The sequence below is a fragment of the Chamaea fasciata genome, unplaced genomic scaffold (assembly GCF_029207755.1).
Source record: "Chamaea fasciata isolate MVZ Bird 193981 ecotype frontalis unplaced genomic scaffold, bChaFas1.0.hap1 SCAF_6, whole genome shotgun sequence".
Taxonomy (NCBI): domain Eukaryota; kingdom Metazoa; phylum Chordata; class Aves; order Passeriformes; family Sylviidae; genus Chamaea; species Chamaea fasciata.
In genome coordinates this window covers 11,376,296-11,398,877 of record NW_027094091.1, presented here as the reverse complement: position 1 = coordinate 11,398,877, position 22,582 = coordinate 11,376,296, and the positions used below count along the sequence as shown (strand labels likewise).

Here is a 22,582-nt window from a genome sequence, read left to right as displayed (position 1 = left end):
CAGTACAGTGTTCAGACAGATGGAATTGATGCTACATTACAGGAGAATCTTCAGATTTTGCTTTCTTTCCTACTGTTGATAGAGGGAGGAACTCCTAGCAGAAAGGAATTTTTAAAATTGAAGACAATTGAAGCATCACTTCTTTTGTCTAGTGGGAAAACTACTCTGGACAGCAGTGCTGTCATCTGCCTCTTACTAAGAAATCTTTTTTAATTGTTTACCTATAGTTTGCATACTATTTTTTAATGTTTACCTATTAGGTTTTGAGTAGTTTCTTTTTTAAGACTTTAGACAGAAAATTGGAGTGAGATTATATTTTTCCAAAATACCTGCTCTTGATTTCACGTTCATTTGTAGGGCTTAGGTAAAACTTCATAGTAAAAAAATCAATGAATATGCCATAGTGCCTCTGGCTTCAACTGGAAAAAGTATTAGTTGAATTTTTATAGATACTAAACATTTCACATGTTTGTTGCCAATGTTAAGACATAGGACAAATAGTTTGAGTGGTAGAGTTTAAGATAGCAAAACCTGACTTATTTCATCTGGCTTTCCTTTCCAGACTTCCCCTAATTTAAAAAATTTCTAAAGACTTGGATTAAAAAAACAAGATGCAGATGAAAGTGAAACTGGAAAAAGAGTAGATTGTGGTTAACAAACCAACACTTCACCAATGTGAAAATTTACTTTTGTTTTTCTAGTAAAAATCTTGATTTGGAAAATACTCATAGGCCAGTATCGCATGGTTATGTGTACATTACACGCAGTGTGATTACATAAATAGTAATGCATGCTTTCTGTTAATGGTGTTGGGGGCTGTGAGCTGCCTGATGTGTGACACCTTACAGGAACAGGAAAGTGAATTTTTGCATCGCTTTTCTATTAACTGAAGATACAAACTGTTCTAGGAATAAAATACAATGTTGTACAATACAGACGAACAAAACAGTCATTTCCTGTTTTGATGTTTTGCAGATCCTGTAGCTGTAAGAGATATGTATGGTTACGTTAATTGCAAATGTGATTAGCTGAAAGGTCATATGTTCCAACACAGGAGTACATGCATTTGTATGGCAGAGCCTTAATCACAAATCAAAATATTTTGTTAGTATTAATAAGCGGAGAATATGAGGATGACTCCAGTGCCACTTGTTGCTCTAGAAGAGAGGGGAGGGAGTTAAGTCTTTAAAATAGAGATGGGATTTCAGAGAGCAGAGGGGAAAAGGCTTGGTTAGGGAGTCATTATATGTGGGTAGAGAAAGTTGTGGATGTAGCTCTTAGGCAAGGTGAACAGTAAGAAAGAATACAGTCCTGTATCTTACCAGTTCAAATCAAAAATGGCCAGCTTTGTATATACCAGTGTATTCTCTTTAGGAAGATCAGCCTGTGTGTTCAGTTGGTTTAATAATAAAAATGCTGAAATTACCAAATGTAAGGAAATTACTCAGCGTATTTTGTGTATAAATGTAGTCATAGCTGGTCAGTGTTCTTTCCTTCTGCTGACTCTGGCAAAAAAAGAAGATTATTTCCAAGGATCTGTTGTTCTGCTCTTTGACTGGATATTTTGACAAAAAGCAGAGTGTGCTTTTCATTTATAAGTGTCTAGAATTTTATTTAGACAGTTATGCCAACTGTAAATATTATTTTTTTTAGGAACCTTCCTGCAAAACCAGCAGAAGAAGCTCAGAAACACAGGCAACAGTACGAAGAAATGGTGGTTCAAGCAAAAAAAAGAGGTGATGGAATTTCTTGTCTTCAGAGGAGAAAAGTATAGGGGTATTTGACCTGGAATGCACTTGTGTCAGTCTGTTGCTCTGTAATGTGAGGGATCCCTGCCTCCTCTCAAAAAAGGATCACTCCCAAGAGAGAGGAGCAAAAGTAGTTGTGTTGAAAAGCCCAGCCCCAAGCTGAAAAGAAATGGTCCTAGAATCCAGCAGGAAATTTTTTTTTTTAATCCATAACTCTTAAATGAGTGGCATCTATTTGTGGGTTTAAAAACTTGGTAATATATTGAAGTAGATTGTTGGTAAAATTAGTGAAGACTGCACTTAAAACTGCAGAATATTTGTCTGTTTTATGGTGGAAGCAACCTGTTCAGGCTGTAGTTCATAAACACATAATTTTCCACATAGGAAAATGTATGCAGTTATGTTCATTTGATAATCTCTCACCGAAAATTTACAGCTTTCTCAAGGATTTGCTCATAATTTCTTGCCTGATATTTTTCACAGAGGTGTCTTAGTGACACTGTACCATGAACATGAAGTAGAAGTGATGGTAGTGGTTTCTTTTGGCTGATATTTTTGTCCATCTGGGTTTTCTAATTAAAAACAAGCATTGAAATAATAGGAGATTCAGGCTTGGGTTTTGCATCCAGTGGGACCTGCTGGAAATATTTTTTTCCAGCTGACCAGACCCTTGAACCATATGAAACAGTGAAAAGGGTGGATGAACACAGAACTTACTTGCATTCTGTGGTTGACACACTAACAGAAGTATCGTCTTGTGATTTTGGACATCATAAACCTATCAGTGAAGTTCTAACCTCATGTGATTCCTGTTCAATATATCTACTACTGTATGTGTAGTGTAAATGAGTTTCCCTGTTCTTTCTTTGCATGTAGGGTGGGTGAGTTGGGAAAATGGGATGATTGCTAGGCAATGGACCAGGTTGATGTGACCAGGTCATTGAACTGGAGTATGTCATTCTGTCCAGATAAATACCATGACAAACCCATTTTCTCTAAAGCCACTCCAGATGAACAGCTTTGCAGAGCCATACATTGTCTAGAGGTCAGGAGATCAAAGACTGTAAACACCCTCTTGTTGGTTAGAGAAAAATTGAAAGCCTGCATTTCAGCAGGCTTGCAGAGCTTGTATTGTATCAAGGCTGAAAACGTTACGAGGCAGTTGCTATGGTTCTGCTCAGACACAGCTTCTGTGGGGCTTTAAAGTGGACCCATCAGATAGAAAGTGTCTATTGCAAAGACCTTGTTCATGGTACTGCTGTTCTTCAGTGAGTTCTGCTTGCCAGGGGAGCACCTCCTCATACTGTAGGCAGCATGTGAGTAATACACACCCATGTCCTGCTGTAGAGACTGCCTGCATTTGTCTAACAAATTTGCCAGTGGAAAAAGCAGTAGTTGATAATGCTGGAAGAAATCCTGCGTGATAATTCAGAACTGCAAAATACATCTAAACTAGACATTAAGTATGTTTTCTTGTTAATGAACTGAAGGTTTCCATTTGGGATGTGTAACATTTAGATTATCCATATGCAAAGTAGCATCAAAAATGTGGCTCTTGTGATTTCTTGATAGTACTAGAAGAAAGAGAACAAAATAAAAATTTGTATTCATTTGGCCTTTAGTTTGAGTCTGCCATAAGAAGAATGGGGCTTTCTTAGGGAATGCTCTGACCTGTTCTGCTAGGTGAGGCTGTTGGCTGTCTGAGGTGCCAATTCAAAGTCAATAATGTGGTTAGATTTGTGCATGATTTCTTTGACTCTTCAATCTAATTCCTTTTGTCCCTTCTGTTGAAAATGAAACTTATAGTTCCAGTTTATTCTTTACTCATATTTGCAATCACTGATCAGCTTGCTATGTGCTTGGGAAATTTTCAGAATTTGACAAGACCACTATACTTCAGGGTGAACACAGTGTGCTTTACATGGTTGTGTTGCCATGACTAACTGAATATTTAGTTTCTGGTTTTAATAACTTAACAAGGAAATTCCTTTTTTGCAGAGCTTAAAGAAGCCCAGAAGAGAAAGAAACAACTGGAAGAACGCTGTAAACTGGAAGACAGCATTGGCAATGCTGTTTTAACTTGGAACAATGAAATCTTACCCAACTGGGAAACTATGTAAGACAGTATGTTATATTGAGTTTTAATTAAAAATTGCAGTCTATATCCTGAAGAGAAGTTGCAAAGTTAGGAAGCATGATTTTTAAATGATCTTGGAAGCTTTTGTTAGAAAATCATTCTTGGACAGCTACAAAAGAAATAAGCAACATCTTTATTTCTGCAAGGTGGTTGGAAGTGATGCAGTGCTGAGTCTTATTACTTGTCTTTAATGAAGGCTTAAGATACTCAGAAACTAAAGCACTCAGGAGTGATCTGTGGTAGAAAATGTACAAGCATAAGGCATAGTACCTGAACATAATTCATTTATCAGAAATGAGCTTTCCTTGACTGTTTGAGCTGTTAATGTAATAATAATGTAGATTGAAGTATGTGAATGGTTTATGAAGCCTCTTTACTTCCAGAATGGTATACATGCTGGGATAATCAAATGATGGAAAAGAGAAATAGGGAAAAAGTTATTTATATTAAGTGCTAGAAGATTTCCTCCAAAGGCGTGGCACAGGCAGTTGATGAAGTACCTTGGTGGTCTTTGCTAGTCATCTTAAAAAAACCAGCCCCCAGCGCTCCAAATACAACCACCATGACAACATAAACTACAAACCAACAGCACTCAGAATTGTAATTTGCTTAGCAATGAAATTCACTTATCCTGAGAATATATATTAAAAAAACCAGACAGAATTTGTTGGATAATATGTTTCTGGAGAATCAAAGTAAAATAAACTAAGTCTGAACAAATTTTAGATTTACATGTTTGTCTTCAGTATTTGAAGATGTGTCTGTTATGGTTGCTGTAAAAATTAGGTCACCTTTTCCTTTATTGGTTTATGAATTCGGAAGTTCCCCAATGTATTCACTGTTCTACATTTTAGTTTTCAGAATCTACTGAAATATAAACAGATTGTTTTGGGTTTGCCACTTTTCATTGGTGCTTAGGTGCTATTTTGTTCCTTCTCCTGGGCTCTCAGATTGCTAAACATCAGCTGCATCCATTTCAAAGCCTATTTTCTGTTAAAATGTCTTTCAAGCTCCCACCTAAAAAAGTTGGTCCTTGTCAAATCTTCATGCATTTTTCCAGAGGCACGGAAGTGCAGAGATAGGTGGGAAGCTGTATGTCTGTTTGCACAGCAGGGTGATGACAGAGGGCAGGGGGTAGACTTCCATAACTTGTTCTTGTATTCAGTCTTGTATGGAGCTGTCCAGTCTTTAGCACAGGCAGTGGCATAGCTGTGGACTTCCTTTCCATTTGTTTAGTTTTTCTCTACAATTTTTACTAGTCAACTGTGGCTGCAGATTATGTGTATTGTGATTGACGTGCTTCTGTCAATATAAAGCCATTACATTGGAAGGGAGAAAGATTTCCTTTTGCAGTTCAAAGCAAAATAGTACTAAAGAATGAGTGTATGCAAATTGTATTTGATTTCTTGGGCTGTTGATGTTCATTTTGGTTTGAATCCCATCAGCAGTGGTAGGGTGATATATTTGCAATTCAGCCGGCAGTGAGATATTTCTTAGAATAATGTGTTTTACTTTAAACAGGTGTTGTTCCCGTAAAGTCCGAGAGCTGTGGTGGCAGGGCATCCCACCGAGTGTGAGAGGCAAAGTCTGGAGCTTGGCAATTGGAAACGAGTTAAACATCACCCATGGTGAGGCTGCTGTTCTGTCAACAAGTTTTTACGAAGTGAAATAGCAAGGGCACATTCTTGTATCTGTTGTGGTGTGGGTGTGAGGAAATGTTATCTAGTTATACTTTTTGATGCTGCTTTGATGTGTTTTGTTCAAAAATACAGTGTCTTTTAATCTTGGAGCTGTTCTAGGACTGCTGCTGTAAATTGTTTCTGAGTATTGCTATCATTGTGTCTTGCTTTGATGTTGGATGGAGGTGGTCAGAATTAATGACTCAAGTTTTTTGTTTTTCTTTTCGAAACATAAAATTGTTGTTAATTTCGAAATGCCTGTGAGTATGTGTATAGTGTCCTTCCTTTGATTTCAAGCAAGACAAGAGGTTTGTAAGAGATTAAAAGACTCCTGGCAAAGTTAGTACTTCTATTTATGAAAATAAAAATAATCTATTACTTCTGAGTACAGAAAAATCCCACTCTGAAAGACTAACGTGTGTAATTCCAACATAAAATGTGGTAGACTGCCTCCACTCCTGCTGTATTGTGCTGCTTTTCTGCACTTTGCTTAGTTACCTTGGGTGTAGCTCTTACATGTAATTTGCTAGACATTCCTAATTATCCATTTGGACTGTAATTTTGAACATCAGTGTTCTGCAAGAAAAAGCAAATATTTGAATGTAAAATTCAACTTGGATTGCCTTTCCTTTTTGCTTAATATGAAATTACAGCTGAGTGGAACATGTACTTCAAAACTGTAAACAAATGAGAAGGTCTGCTACTGTTAATGCCTAGGGCAGCATTGGCTGTGTGGTGGATGATTAGTGGACCTGAGCATGTACAAATAGTGGACTTGGTTTTGTGTTTTTCTTTTTCCAGAGCTGTATGATATTTGCCTGGCTCGTGCCAAGGAGAAGTGGCGATCACTTAGTACAGGAGGGGCTGAAGTAGAATGTGAAGGTATGCTTTTTGTAAATGATTTATGCTGTGTCACAGAATAAGACATTTTGTAAACTAGTTCCTTAAAATGAAATCACATATTTTAAACAAAAACAATGAAAAAATGAGCTATAAAGTTGTGTTCTGGTAAAAAGAAAATGTCTTTTTTGCAAAAGCAAGGAATAGCAGTATTTTTCTAAATGAAATTCTGCTGTTGTACAAAACACACTTTTTTGGGTTTTTTTTATAAACAATCTCTGGGTGCAGTTCTTATTTTGATGCAAATTTGTAGGAAAACTACAAATACTAGTTTGGGGATTATCATTTGAATTGCAACTAAAATACTTTTCTGCGTCTCTAGCTTTGGGATTGCAACTGAGGTTAGAGCAGAAAATTGCATTTTAGTCCTTTATTGCAGCTTTGAGCTCAAATCATTGGTGTGTTTCAGAGAGCAGCAGTTTTTGTTGTTGCAGACAAAGTGTTTGAGATTTACTAATTAATTGGAAGAGTTCACTGTTTTTGAGAGATTATGAAACTACATGCAAATGATTGAACTTGCCTTCAGTAAGTGATTATGCTGAGCAGAGAAAAAGAAAGGAGAACACACATACTGGCATTTATAAGCAGAAAAGTATTTTTGATTGGAAATTCCCACTTTGTTCCCTTAAGACTGTTTGTATGTTAAATAAGATAACGTCTTGTTTGTATGTTTAGTAGTATCTCAGTATGTTTCCAGCTTCCTCTTGCACTTTATTTTCTGGAGTGTAGATGCTCGTGTGATTGATACAAGCATTGTCTAGTGACAGCTTGCTCAGTAAACAGCAGTAGTTAATTCCCAACTATGCAGAACAGACAGAATACCAATAAGACACCTTGATACCAGAAAGAAGACTAATGTTATAGAAATATACTTGGGATTAGATCTGTTTCAGTTATGGAGAGTGTATTATAGTGTCAGTAACAAGATCTACAGACTAAATAAACATGAATCTGAAAGGACAGCTTTCACAGTAGTAGAGATAGGTGGCATCCATCACAGGCTGCCACTTTAGGACTTCCCTCTTCCACCACAGCTTTTCCACAGAGGCAGCTACTTCAGGATCCACTGGCAAGCCTTGTTGGAGGTGAGGGGTCACAAGTTAACAGGCTTGTATCTGTTCAGTGATTTGTCAGCAGATACAGGAAGATTGCCTGACCTGCCTTGCCCTGCATCTTTCCCCACTTTGCTTCAAAACATACTGAGGGTCACTGGGCACGGTGGGGTTGCTCTTGGTCAGGACTTACTTTCTGCTTAGCGTGTCTGCTGAATCTGGGGAATTGTTCTCTCTGTAGCCTTATTCCTTAGCATTCACATCAAAATAGATGAGCTGTGCAAAATGTAAACCTTACTGGAAAATAAAAACAAGAGCGAGTGTACACTGACCTTTGTAATAAATGTAGTAACTTTGGCTTTTGCAGATGCTGGGTTTTCTGCAGCTGACAGAGAAGCAAGCTTGGAGTTGATAAAACTGGATATCTCAAGAACTTTTCCTAGTCTCTGTATATTCCAACAAGTAAGCAATGTTAACTTTTGTCTTGACATCTTGGGGAAATTAAATTTGCATAATCTGACCTGTCCCTTGGTTGGAACAGGCTGTTGAGTTCTGAAGGAGCACACATCTTGACAGGATAAAATTCCTAGTGATTTTGGAAAACTAGAAATAATCTAGTGGAGAGTAAGCATCAAGGTGCATACAAAACCCCAAACTGCTTGGTATTCAATATGATTTGTCTAACCTAGTTCATGCTGATTTCTGTCTGATGAAGTGATGCAGGTGAGTGTTCCAAAGTCAGTGAATCAACACTGCTGGTTATAAATACACAGTGAGAGAGAACATCTCAAACAAAGTTGGCCTTTTTTTGGTTTGATGCAAAACTGATTTAACTTGGATGGTTTTGGTGTGCTTTAGTGACTCAGTTTAATCAGATTTTGTCCTTCTATGCACAGATTTCAGCAGCCCTGTAAAAGGTTTAGATTGTGATAAATCAACATTTTTAGGCAAAAAACTTTTCCCTTTGGAAATTCTCAGTCAGTTACAGTACTCAGTGCAAGATACGGCAGCTGTTAATAGCCATGTGAAATACTTTTTAGCTGTACATGTCCTTCTCAATGTGCTCTTTCTGTGTTATAACATATTGCTGTTTTGACTGTTTTCTTCATTGTTGACTTTTGCCTCCAGTCTCAGAGACAATTATGTGGTTTGCATTATTGTTCTACTTCCTTGGCACTATGGCCAGAGGGCTGCTGAGCTGTAAGGAATCTCTTAGGCTTGTATTCCTATTGTATAAGTATTTAATATGTAATCAGTGTATTAGATGAGCTGTATGTATTTATAATAAATGGGGTTTGGAGAGTTGTTTCATTCTGTTAAAGCTAAAATTATTTGGAATTGTTCAGCTGTTCTAAGCTACATTGGGAAAGCGTGTGTCCTTTTTCAGCAGTAATAGACACTATCTGTAGCACTTGAAAGTTTTTTAACATGCTTGTTATAATCAGATGTATTGTGCTGTTTTTGTTTAATTATAGGGTGGTCCTTACCATGACACGTTGCACAGTATTTTAGGAGCCTATACTTGTTACAGACCTGATGTAGGCTATGTAAGTGAAGAATTTATTTTTTCAGGGGTGGGGAGGGAGATATATTTTAGGGGGAGGAAGGATTTTATTAATCAGTCACTTTTAGACCAGTATTAAAGAGTTGTGTGTGCTTTTTTTATATTCCAGTGCACACTTGAGAAGTGTGTATAATGTTTATTTTGCTAGATTTAAGCTTTTTATCGGTTAAGTAATTGGAAAACTCATATTTGTACTGAAAAGTACATAATTTGAAAATTGGACTCAAAGACAAGGTGTAGTTATGTCCTTATTGTTAGTGTCAGTCTTACTGAGGCTGCTGTTGAATTGAAATGATTGGCATTTCCGTGCCTTAGCACTGTGAGTTTCTGGACCAGTCTCTAAAGCAATGCCCATTGAAGCTACATGAGCTCAGCCTTAGTGTTTGAAGTAGTGATTATGAGAGGACTGAGTAGATTTCATTCAGTCTCCGTATGCAGAGCAGGATTATACAGAGAGGCTTATTCTTTATTCAGGAGCAGTTGTAGACAAGGCAGCTGTAGAGAGGGGACGTTCCTACTTCATAGGTAGCACATAATGCTTGGCAAGAGCTGCTGAACATGACTGCTGGGAAATGAGACAAAGGGCAGATCAGCTACTGTGCTTTATATGGCACAGCAACAACCTGTTGTGTTGGGAAGGAGCTCGTTCCTCAGGTTTGCAGGAATGGCAGTCACACCTTGGTCCATGTGACTCGCAGTGGCAGCACTGCACCCTCAGGGTGAGAGACGTTTGCCTGGATTCCACAACACACCTTCTAGAGAAAGGGAAACAGTATCATGAGCTTATGGTAAGTGAAACAAGAGTATAATCTTAAAATGGTTTTGTTTATCAAATGAATCAGTGCAGTTGTCTTTAACTACTGCTAATTTATTGAAAAACAAAAGTACAGGCTTTGTCTCTAGGATTTAAAGTCCAGCTTTCCACAAATAAGAATCTAGATGACCCATCCCTAGGAGAAAAGGGATTACTTCAAAACACCTTATTCTTCAAAAAAGTCTTTGTTCTGTATATTTGAAAATGTTGTCAACCTAGCCTGTCTTAGGAGTTCAACTTGGAGTCTTTGAAAGAAGGCAACATGGGAATTATTAGCTTCCATGCACTGAACATGTGATATCAAGGGGCACATGGGTTAAAAAATCCTACTTTTCTGAACATTTTTCAAGATGCAGCAGCTCAGTGAGTGAATCAAACACTAGTGAACACAAGGACAAAACGAGCTAATATAATACAGTTATTGCTAAAGGGTAACACTTCTCCTTTCTTCAGGTGCAGGGCATGTCATTCATAGCAGCTGTACTGATCTTGAACTTGGATACTGCAGATGCCTTCATTGCTTTTTCTAACCTTTTAAATAAGCCCTGTCAGATGGCGTTTTTCCGTGTGGACCATGGCCTTGTAAGTATGCAAAAAACCTGTAATCAACACGCTGTGGATAGTGTGTAGAAAAAGTTTAAAAAAATAAAAATTGATTATTTCAGCAGCTTGGAAATCAGAATTTATTTTAAACCAACACAGTTTTATAAACAAAAAAACCCCATCCTAACACACATATGCAGAATCCCTCAAAAAAGTCAAACCCAACCAAAGATCACCCCATCAACCTTTTGGAACAAGACATGTGAATGAAATTGTTGAGTAGCTATTCTGTGATGCTCACAGAATAGTTATGAGAATTACTGTAGGTGGTTTTCAACAGCGCTGCACTTGAAAGCTGAAAACACCTTAATGTAAGTGTCTTGAAAGTACTTTTTATCATAGGCTAATAGGTTGCTAAAAACAGACTGTTGCAGGGAGAACCAGGTTTTCCATATCTTCCTGTAGCAGCTGTGGTTGAGTCCTAGAGGCGTCTTTTCAGAGAAAGAAACCTCTGACCCCCTCAAGTTTTTACTGGGAGCCGATTGCCTGATTTTCCCTAGAGTCTCTAAAATTCCATGTCAGCAGGTACACCAGCAGAATAAGACACGTCTCCTCAAATGTGGTTTTAATTTACTTCAAAGGTATTTTTGTGTAAAATATATAGCATTCTGTATTTCTTTCTCACTTACCTCTTAGCACGATGAAAATAGGATCTGCCTCTTAAGAGTTCAAATGCAGAAAATAATGCAAGGGAATGGGTGATGACAACAGTCACTGTTGTTACTTGAAAAGTAGACTCTAGATACACTATCAGTATTCCAGCTGGAAAAGTATTCCTTGTTCAGTCCCTGAATTTCATCAATTGTAAATACCATGGGAAAATGTGCCACAGGGCAGACAGCATTGCTCGGAGCAGTATCAGCTATCTCCATAACAGTACTTGGAAAAAGAGGACATGCTCATGCATTCAGTGTGTAAATACAGTTTTTGTGAAGATGGTTTTGGAATTGAATTGGATAGAATAAGATAAATATTTTTTTAGCTGAGCTAGTGGGGTTTGCAGTTCTTTCAGATAGTGCTGTTCAGTTTTGTTTGCCTGGACAAATAGGGACTATGAGATAAATGTGTGCTTACAGAGGGCAGAGATGGTGATACATGAAATATTAATGTTATGCAAGAAAACCCATGATTTAACATTACAAGGAAAATGTCATCTAATATTTCAAAGGGACTAGTGACACTTGAGTGAGACAGTTTTTGCTTTCTATGGTGAACATACTAGTCTGCAATCTACCCTCATCTTTTTGTGCCAGCTTAATAAGCAAATGCTGATTTGTTGTATAGTAAATTATTTAAAAAATAATACCAGCGTAAGTTAGTTGTGTGAATAATAGTAATTTATACAGGTTTATATTGACTTGTTTTGTTAGTTGATTTTATTAAATGATACTTATTTTTTCATTATCACTAAGGAAATATCTTGTTGAATGTGGATTTCATCAAAATAGCTACTTGTACTGCTGCCCACATTGCTATCAATATAAATGACTGTAGCAGTTGTGTAAGATCCTGCCTCTGCAGTACTTTTGAAAGTAGGAACTTCAGTAGAACTGTCTTACAGTGGTGCCAGCAGGTTATTTTGAAATTAGGACTGTCTGATGCATTACCTGCTTCCTTCTTCATACTCACAGGTCTCATAGGTGCTTGGATTTCATGTGTTTAAAAATCCACATGGGGAGGCTGTTTCAGGGGTACAGTTCTCTAAAGTGGGTTCCTGGATTTCTGGTGTCATGTTTGACATGTACCTGTTTCTCAGGTTCAGAGATTTCAGTAACTTCAGTTATTTTTCTGTCATACACCCATCTCTGACTTAAAGCCTTATACTGGCTACCAGGCTCAGGTGTTTATTTGTCACTGTTAATGAAAGTAGTCCACCATCTGTCACTTCATTCAGAGGACATGGGAAATAGTTCTGTAAGGATATTAAAAAAACCGCTTGGAAATAAACTTTTATCCTTTGTAAGGATTTCACACAGAGGTCTCCAAAAGAATCCCTTCTCTCCAAAACATCACAACAGTAAAGAGAAAAGTATGCTGTTGCAACTCATACTTTGAAGAAATCACAGCCTTTCTTTATTGCTTTTACTGGGATTTGTATTACTGAATCGTTAAAGGACTTTGCTTAACTTTTCTCCCTATAGTATTAGGGAGGGTGATTAAATAACCTTTTGTTTTTAACTCTTACTTGAATTGGAATATTTATTTTTAACATGCTCTCTGTTATGAAATTTGACTAAATATTTGAAGTCTAAAATAGCATAAAAGTCTTTTTGTTAAAAGCAATGAAGTTCAGGGGTTATGATGTCAGAGAGTTACAAACTGTTTCTCTTGCATAGATGTTTTGTCCCAGTCTTTGAATTTTTTGTGTGAAGCTCATGTCTTCCTTTTTGCAAAAGAAATACCTATTATCTAAATGTAGAATGTATGGTATTATGTTGGTATTAGACTCTTAGGATAGCTTTGATATTAGAATGTGACTTATGACTGGACTATACTGGACTCTTCACTGTTGCTGTGGAGTATTAACATTATTTTAATTTTGTATTTCATTTTGTTCCATTGGGTCTTGGATTTTATTCAGTATAGTATTAAATTACTGCCACAAGCATAAAACACCATTCCGTTATAATTATTTTGAGAAATCAGCAAAAAACTTCTCTCCTGCTGGTATTTTTCTTTCCAAAGGAACCTGGCCAAGACCCAAAGCAAATGTTACATTGTTTAGTATGAGAATCCTGTATAGAGTGGGTCTTAAACTCTTAGTGCCTGCAGATGATGCTTTTATGTAAATGCTTAGCTTTTTATAGTGTCATGTAATTCACTGATCCTATTTTTGAAGAGTGTTAATCCTTCAATAGATAATACATTTAAGCTTGTTAATAACACAGCTAACTGCTTGTTTTCTCCCTGTTATATTTTCCCAGATGTTGACTTACTTTGCTGCATTTGAGGTATTCTTTGAAGAAAATCTGCCAAAGTTATTTGCCCACTTCAAAAAAAATAACTTAACTCCAGACATCTATCTAATTGATTGGTAAGACATTGAAAGTGTAATTGCTAGTTTGTGTGACATACAGCTCCGTGTCAGTATTCATGACAGAAACTGGAATGTTCTTACCTGGTTTAATATCCTTCTAAGATAAAGGCTTTATTTTTTGTTCAGTATTTCAGTTGTCAATCCAAATCATTCCTGTGTACTTCTATGAAGTTTAACATTTGCCTAACCTTTATTATTGTACTTGGGTTAAGTTGGAAGTTTATTTTGAAATACTGCTGGATAGCACTGTTTTTCTGTATTTAGTGCCTGTTTGGATTGATTTTCTGAGAAAATTTGTCTGTTGCATGTGCAGGTGTGTACCAGGGTTGTCTATTCAGAAAATATTCCGAGTCTTGCATTTGAAATGTGTACTTTATCCTTCATAGATCAGGAAAAGCATAATTAAAACATTTGTACGACATAAAACTCAAAACTACATAAAAGCTATTCCACTCGGCAGATGAGCAATTAGAGTATTTTTATTAAACTGTCTTCCTTCTAAGTTCTAGTATAATCAGAACATTTTCCTTAGAGGGGAAAAAAACTCAATGATCTTATTTGCACTTCTGCCAAGTTTCAGTGAGGTATTATGCACTCCAGATTGAGTGTTTGCATTTGTGCCTATCAGACCTTGGCTTGGGGCAGTTAAGAAGTCTCTCTTCAGCAAGACTTTGTTGTTAGTTTTGGGATGACATGAAAGATTTTTTGTGAAAAATTGGTCTGTTCTTACATTGTTGACAACTTCTTCTCAGGTATCTGATGGATACCTTAGGTAAAAGAATAAATGTCTGGTGGTAACAGCAGGATTTTTTTCCTGAGATTAATGAGCTGTTCTTTTGGAAAATATTTGTAATGTTAATGTGATTTTACCTGAACATCTCTGGCAGTACCCTGATCTGGAAGACCTAGTTAGTCTAATTGGTAGCACTCAACATGTCGCTGATCTCTTAGACAAAAACACATTTAAAGTAAATTGGTCCAATACAAGCTCGAAGTTTGAATGCATTAATTTCCATAGGATCATTGAATTTCTGAGGTATTGAAACAGTCCTCTGAGCTCATCTTATCTAAACCCACTGCTCAAAGCACAGTCAATTAGAGCAGCTTGCTCAGGACCTCATCCATTTGGGTTTTGAGTATCTTCAAGGAGCAACACTTCACTGTCTCTTCTCAGTTCCAGTGTTTAACCACCCGTCTGGTTAACAAGATTTTTATTTTCTTATGTTTAAAATGGAATTTCCTGTGTTTCATTTTGTGCTTGTTGGCTCTTGTCCTTTCACTGGATACAACCAGGGAAAATCTGGTTCTGTCTTGTTTTCATCCTCCTATCAAGTGTTTTTAGATATTTAGGTCCAAGCCATCTCTTCTCCCAGGTAAACAGTACCAGCCTGCTCAGCCTCTCCCTCTGTGTCACATGTCCCAGCCTTTCATCACATTCATGGTGAGCTGGACTTGCTCCAGTATAACCACGACTCTTGTACTGGGAAGCCCGGAGCTGGCTTGTCAGTGCTGAGTAGAAGGATGACCTGCCTTGGCATCCTTGCAGTGGTGTTTCTTCTGCAGCCAGGAGTTTGTGGACAATCTTTGCTACCAAGGCACATTGCTGGCTTACATTCAGCTTGGTGTCCACCAGAACCTCCCTGTTCTTTTCTGCAAAGCTGCTTTGCAGCCAGTTGACTTCCCAGCTTGTACCTGGGCTTACTTCCTACCCATGTGCAGGACTTGGCATTTCCCTTTTGCTGAACTTCATGGGACTCCTCTTGGCTCATTTCTCCAGTGTCGCAAGGTCGCTGTGGAGTGGTATCAGCCACCTCTCTCAGTTTTATATCACCTGCAAACATGCTGTGGGCACGGTCAAATCCATCATCCACATCCTTAATGAAGACATTTAAAAGTGTTGGATGAGTACCAAGCCCTGGAGTACACTACCAGTGGATTGATTCGAAGCAATACTTCATGCCACTAAATAACAACCTTCTGAGCTTGACAGTTCCAGCCAGTTTTCAGTCCTCCTCACTATCTATCCCATACTTCATTGGATCATCCACAAGGATTTTGTAGGATACAGTGCTGAAAGCCTTGATAACATCAAGATACACAATGTCCATTCTTCTCCCCTCTTCCACCAAGCCAGTCATCCTATTGGATTAGTTATCAAGTCTGGTTGGGCATGATTTTGCTTCCATAAATCCATCCTGACTTCTTGCAATCACCTTTTTGCCCATAATATGCTGTTAAATAATGTCCGGGACTTTTTCTTACATTACTTTCTCAGGGATGGAGATGAAGCTGACCAGCCTGTAGTTCTCTGGATCCTGTCTCTTGAAGATAGGAGTGACATTTGTTTCCTTCAGGTCCTGAGGAACTTTTCCTATCACCGGGGATGATTCAAAGATAATTGAGAGTGGCCTCACAATAACACTAGACAGTTTCCCCACACACTTGTATATGCCAAATTTATTTAAATATTCCCTAATATGATCCTCCTCCAGCTAGGGCAGGGTTTCCTTATACTGTGCTTTTCCACTGGTCTGGAGGACCTGAGATTCCTAAAGGCAAGTCTCAGTAAAGACTGAGATGAAAGTGGCAGTGACTACCCCAGCTGTCTGCCTGTTCTTTCTCACCAGGTTCCTTGCCCTGTTCAGCAGTGGGCTAATGTTTTCCGGAGTCTTTTTTTTTCCCCTGCTGATGCAGGAAAGCCCTTCTTGTTGTCCTTAACATCCATTGGTCAGTTCAGCTCCAAATGGACTTCTCGTGCTGCCTTTGCTTGATTTGCATGGTTTGTATATGCCTGTTGCACAGAGGATGGTTAACGTGGACTTTGTGTGACTTGGCTGTTACACTGGGATTAAATTTTAATGCATCGTGTAGGGGAATTGTTGGGGGTTATAATGAATAGGCTCGTTTCTTCCTATGAGAAGGATTTTATGACTGAAGCCTGAGAATATTAAACAGAAGTAGATCTGTGCACAGAGAATAGAAATAGTACTAGGATAAGGTAAAAGAGAAGATAGAGAGCAGAGGCTGGTGTGTTCAGTGGTAAGAGGAAAGATGTTGAAATTGTATTGCCTCAGTGTTGTGAAAGTCTGTGTGTGGAGAAAGCAATTGAATAAAAGGGACATCAGAATGAGATGACTGTGAACATGTGGGAGAGTAACTGGATAGAGAACAGTGAAATCACCAGGTTATTGTATTTTTTAATGGACAATAATGTCAATAGCAGTCCAGAAATTATATCAGCCTGGAAGATGATGAGGATGGTCACCTTAGCAGCAGGGACACAGACAAGGCAGAGATATTTAATGCTGTCTTCACTTTGGTTTTTAACTGTGATGATGTGCTTTGGGGGTCCCAGAGCCCTGAGCTGGAAGACCAGCTGTGAGGATGATAAACTTCCATCGACCCTGAACTTTGTGTGGGATTTGCTGCTCCAGCCTGATGGTCTATGGGGCCTGATGGGATTCATCCAAGAGCTGGCTGACATCATCATGAGACCTCTCTCAATGATTTTTGAACAGTCTTGGGAATCTGGACAGGTTCCATTTCTCTGGAAGCTGGCAAACATTGTCCTGATTTTCAGGAAAGGGTGTCTCTGGAAACTAAAGGCCTGTCAGAGTCACTACAGTGACTGGTGAAATTATGGAGAAGGTTATTCTGGGGCATACTGAAAGACACCTGGAGGATAGCACAGCCAGCAGAGGTTCATGAGGTGAAAGTCTTGCTTCACAAACTTAATTTCCTTTTATGACAAGGTTACCCAGTTAGCTGGATTGGTGGGATATTTTTAGACTTCAGTAAAGATTTTGATACCATCTCTCACAGTAACCTATCCAGATTTTGTAGATGGCATGAGGAAATCCTGGATGTATGGATAGACTGGGGAATGAGATGCTGGAAAGCAACACCATGGAAAGAAACCTAGGGGTCCTGGGCGGTCAGTGGCAAGTTGAACATGAGCCAGCAGTGCCCTGGCAGCCAGGAGGGCCAGCCCTGTCCTGGGGGGCATCAGGAACAGCATCACCAGCCAGGCCAGGGAGGGGATTGTCCTGCTCTGCCCTGGGGAGCCCTCACCTCGAGTGCTGAGGGTAGTTTTGGGCACCACAGTATAAGAAACATAGTGAACTGTTAGAGAGTGTCCAAAGGAGAATAATAAACATGGTGAAAGGCCTTAAAAGGAAGCTGTTTGAGGAGTAGCTGTGGTCCCTTGGTCTGTTCAGCCTGGAGGAGACTGAGGGGGAGCCTCACTGCAGTTGCAGTTTCCCTGTGAGGGGAGGAGGAGGGGCAGGCACTGATCTCTTCTCTGTGGTAACAGTGCATGAAGCTGTGTCAGGGGAGATTCGAGTTTAATATTAGGAAAAGATTCTTCTTCCCAGAGGGTGGCTGGGCACTGGAACAGGCTCCCCAGGGCAGTGGTCAGAGCACCAAGGCTGGCAGAGTTCAAGAAGCTTTCAGACAATGCTCTCAGGCACATGATGTGATTCTCAGGGTGGTTCCTGTGCAAGACCGGGAATTGGACTCAGTAATCTTTGTGGGTCCTTTCCAGCTCAGGGTATTCTGTGATACTATGGATTACTAGTTGGATATGATGCTGTCATGAATAAGGTGATTGCTATGTAGGAGAAACTAAAATTGAGCATCCTTGTAGTAGAGGTTTGTTAATATGCTGTTTGCTAACTTTACATTGTAAAGAAGAAATCCTGAGAAACAATACTAGAAATTAGATATTTAGAAAAAAAGACTGTTTTGACACAAGGTTGAAGGTTTACATTCCCTTCAGCAATGTTGCTTTAATAAAATACTCTCTATTGTATTTTCTTGAGTAAATATCACGTGGTTAGTTGTTCTCTCTTAGAACACATATAGGGAAAAAACCAAACACAAACCCAAAAGAAAACAAAAAGAAAATATGATGGAATAAAGTGAGTGAAGAACTGAAGTTATGAAGTCTGTGTCGAAGTGTTATTGAATTCTTGAGGCTTGTCAGGTCCCCCTTTTGTTACCTCTGTGGGTGTTAAGAGTACTTGAAAGAGACTTCAGTGAGGAGTGGCTGTGGATGGTGCTTCTCAACGTCTTTGTATCAGTGAACTGACAATTAACATTTCTTGCTGACTACCTGCATCCATATTCAAGCTGTTTATTTTAATTCCAAGGACAATTTACTGTGTTCCTTCCCATCCCTAGAGAGTTACAACACTGGTCCTGCACAGGAATGTAGGCTATTTGAGACAGACCAATACTGTATTAAACTTTTTCACACTTGACTTGAACTACGCAGCTCATACTGCTCTGTCCTCACTTTTGTTAGACAGTGCAGGTTGTATTTATGTAAAACTTACATATTTAACTTAAATATATATGTAAATGTATTCATATGTGTGTGTGTGTGCACACATACACATACTTTCTACTTCAAAATACTTTGATCCTGTAGGAAGCAGATTTAGATGTTTTTTCTTCAAATTGTCACTAAGAGTGTGGCTGCAGTGTATTTAAAGTCAGGGTACAGCATCACTTTGAGTAGGCAGACTTGTTGCTTGTAGGTAAAAATCTCTGTGAAACAACCTTGCTCTAACAGTACTTTTATTTAAATTTACACTTGTTCTGAGCTCCAAAGGGATGCCTGCTGCCATTCCAGTGGCTGGTGTGGTTACTGTGCAGGCATGTCTGCAGTAAATCTCAGCTGGTGCCAGCCTTTGGGAGGCTCCAGTAGCCAGGGCTGCACAGACCAGTTGCTGGGAAACCTTCCTGCTCCTGCCACAATTAGAGTGGAGACAACTAGTCTGCTTTGTGCTTCTTCCTGTAACCCAAGCTGCAGGGAACAGCAGTAAAATTGGTGTGCTTAAATCATTTTTGAAGGGATATGTTCCAAGAAAAAGAAATGCTGTAGGTGGGCCCAGCTGTGCAGGTTTTCTTGGAGCTGGTAGAGGACTTAAGGAGGAGACCCCCTTCTCCAGTTTAGTTCCACTGCTGCCTTCTATGATGAGCTAACTCCAAGGACTGAATAGTTTAATTAAAGGTACTGTGACAAGATTATCAGGGGATACCTGCCACAAGTAAGGCATCTCATTTAAAAAGGACCCATGTGCTTTAAGCCTAAACTCCAACTGAAAAATCTTGTTGAAAGAATTCAAAAACTATACAGGGTTTTACATTTTTTGGTGAGTATAAAGGGGATCAAGTGTGAAAAAAGCATGAAGAGCAATGTGCAGTCAGGTTCACAAAGAACAGAGCGGAAATAGTGTGTCTGACCAGCCCAGTTTTGGCCTCTCACTCTGTCAGCTGATGTTCCACAGGCTCTTGTGAGCAGAGTAGAATGTGGATTTGCCAAGGACACATGCTGTCTATTCATGGCCTGCTGCTGCTGTACAAACACCTCTTTATCCCTACTCAGGAAAATGATTTTGACAATAGTTACAGCCAAGGGCTGTGTTTGTACTGATGGATTGATCAGTGGTTCTTTAGTATGACATGGACTGTGATAGTGCTCCGTGAACACAAAGTTTCTGTTGACACCATGTGCTTGTTAGGATAAAAGTCCAAGCCACTTTGTGGGCACTTCCAGTAAAGTATGGATAAGTTTGCTTTCTGTTACTTTGAGGAAAGCATAGTCCACGCTCCCAGAAAATGCTCGCTTGCAGTCAGCATTTTATATTAAATAATATTTACTTCTCTTTTTTCCAAATAAGAAATGAAGTAAACACTTCTTTTTAGACTGTAATGATTTTAACATTTAGATGTGGGAAAGGAATGTGTAGTGCAAGAATACATAAGATCTGATTTGCATCTGTGTTGTGTGTGAGTTGCCAGTCCAAAATCTGACCTACCTGTTTGCACTGCTCTTGCTAATATCTTCTAAAGACTTTTTAATTAGAAAGAAAAGAGAAAAAGGAGAGGGGGGAAGAAAAAGCAAAGGAAAGAAGCATGGAGCTTATAATTGTCATGGTAGCAGTGCTTTGCTTTCTTGATGACTTTATGGTCATATGCTTTCGCTGTGAGCAGCAAACCAGCCAGGACTTCATGCATCTACCTCAAAGTACACTTTCATCAGAAACAGGGCTGGGGAGCAGCATCTGGTGCTTCTTTTCTTCCTCTTCCAAACAGAAAGAGGCCAAGAGCCTGCACCTGCATTGCTCTGACACTGGACATCTCTGTGTTAGATAGCTGCGTTGTCTCATCTCCAACTTAGAGTGGGTTGGAAGAGAGCTGCAGACAGAAATCACCCCACGGTACAGCGACAGCAGGTCATGTGCAAGGAGTGTGCCAGTGCTGCTGGAAAGACACTGCTGGAACTGCCTCAGTCTGGCAGCTGCTTTATTACTCCAATAAATTGCAGCTGAGCTTCAGACCAGTAGCTCAGATGTCTAATAAAAATGTCTTTCAGTAGGAAATGTTTGAAGGGATGAAATGCTGTTATCTGTTCTAAGCAGTGATTCCTAATGACCTTTCACTGCTTATTCTAGGGGGCCCAGTCTCTGCTGTTAGGGCTTGATGCATCAATTCCATGCAAATATTAATGAAAGTTAATTGCCTTGTTAAGTTCCTGCAAATGGCACTTCCTTCCAAATTATGAAGAGCCCAATGACAAATACCTGACTTGATGTGACAGGGTTTTTTTATGCCAGTAAATCCTTTCATAAAAAAGAAGTATTCTGATTAAATAGTTCTTTCTTTTGACAGTAATTTTCTGCATAGTTGGAGATTTAACACAAATGGGTTGTTCAGGTGAGATCTGAATCATGGCAGAATAATCGCTTTTGTGAATAAAAACAGATCCATAAAGTTGGCATTGTTACTTATCTTTAACCAGGACTTGTTTCTGGCTGGGTGTTTGCCTGCTACTTGGTGACCAGGAAAGGACTTAGTTGAATTGCTTCCTATTACACTGTTCCTTTTAAATTGAAAACCTCTTGCTGTTTCCTGTGTGTGTATGTACAGACAAAAGTCTTATTCTGCCATGTAGGTATTCTGTGGCAGTACAGTTTTATACGGTGTGTGACTGTACAAAAAGATTGAAAGAGTGTATAAAGTAAAGTCTGCAGTGCAGGATCAGCCACTAACCCAAAGAAAGAGTTTGTATCGTGCTCTTTTTACACCTTCGTGTATATGTGATGAACAAATGTGTGAGTTTTTCATCCCAGACCTATACTTTTTGTTAATTTATTTTTATAATTCTGACTTAGCTTTTTGGAGAACAGGATTATTTCCACTTATTTTAAGAAGATTGCGATGAGATGTAAAAGTAGGAAAACCAGTAAAATCCTAAGGATCCTAAACCTGCAATTAGTCAAATTTTGTCGCCTGAATTCGTGCAAATGTTAGCTTCATCAGGATATTAATAAAATTAATATCTTTTCCCTTTTTTCCAAAGTGTGGTGATTCACACAGAAGCCATATACTTAACAACACATCATTCAAATAAATTTTTATATAGTAAAAAGCAGGTAATGCAGAAAACCTTTGATTATTAGACTTTGCTGTGAAAATACATTACTTCATATTCTCTACCTATATATATGTGTGTGTTTATATCTGTTCCATTTTATCTTTTTAATGTGAATCCAGATTTCCCAAATAAAAAATTGGAGGGGATAGAGGGTAGTTTTAAATACATGAAAACTACTGTTCAATTCACCATACTTGAAAAGGAGTTTTTTGTTAAAAGCTGTGGGAAGGTTTGATTGAAACTTGAGCCTTTGCTGACCTCTGCCGGGGAGAGAATTCTTTGCTGTTTTACAGCGATTTTTGTGCAGGGCATCTGTGGAAAAGTTATTTCTGAGTTCTGAAGGAAAAGGCCACTGTAACTCTTTCCCCTTTAATACTGTAAAGCGATTCCAGGAAACTTAATTCTCATTGCTTGCTGTTAGGTCATTGTTGGCGGCAGTGCTCTTGCTCTGCTGTGCAGCAAGATGTTGGATAAAGGAGAGAGGAGGGAGCAAGTTTTTGTTACTGGCTGCAAGGCTGTCAGCATTCTGGTGAAGGAAGAAATGTGCTCATGGTATTTTATGAGAATAGAATTTTAGCAGCTGGGAGGAGGCTGTTGCTTCTGGT

At 38.8% G+C, this 22,582-nt stretch overlaps 1 protein-coding gene across 1 annotated transcript in view; it reads left to right on the top strand.

Annotated features, from left to right (window-relative positions):
• TBC1D14 (TBC1 domain family member 14) overlaps window positions 1-22,582 on the top strand; it is a 62,821-nt gene that overhangs the window by 34,807 nt on the left and 5,432 nt on the right. Inside the window, exons 5-12 of the mRNA XM_066185412.1 lie at window positions 1,654-1,736; window positions 3,747-3,864; window positions 5,407-5,513; window positions 6,366-6,446; window positions 7,884-7,978; window positions 8,992-9,063; window positions 10,348-10,476; window positions 13,422-13,531. Coding sequence (XP_066041509.1) covers window positions 1,654-1,736; window positions 3,747-3,864; window positions 5,407-5,513; window positions 6,366-6,446; window positions 7,884-7,978; window positions 8,992-9,063; window positions 10,348-10,476; window positions 13,422-13,531 — 795 coding nt within the window. The remainder of the gene's footprint in view (window positions 1-1,653; window positions 1,737-3,746; window positions 3,865-5,406; window positions 5,514-6,365; window positions 6,447-7,883; window positions 7,979-8,991; window positions 9,064-10,347; window positions 10,477-13,421; window positions 13,532-22,582) is intronic.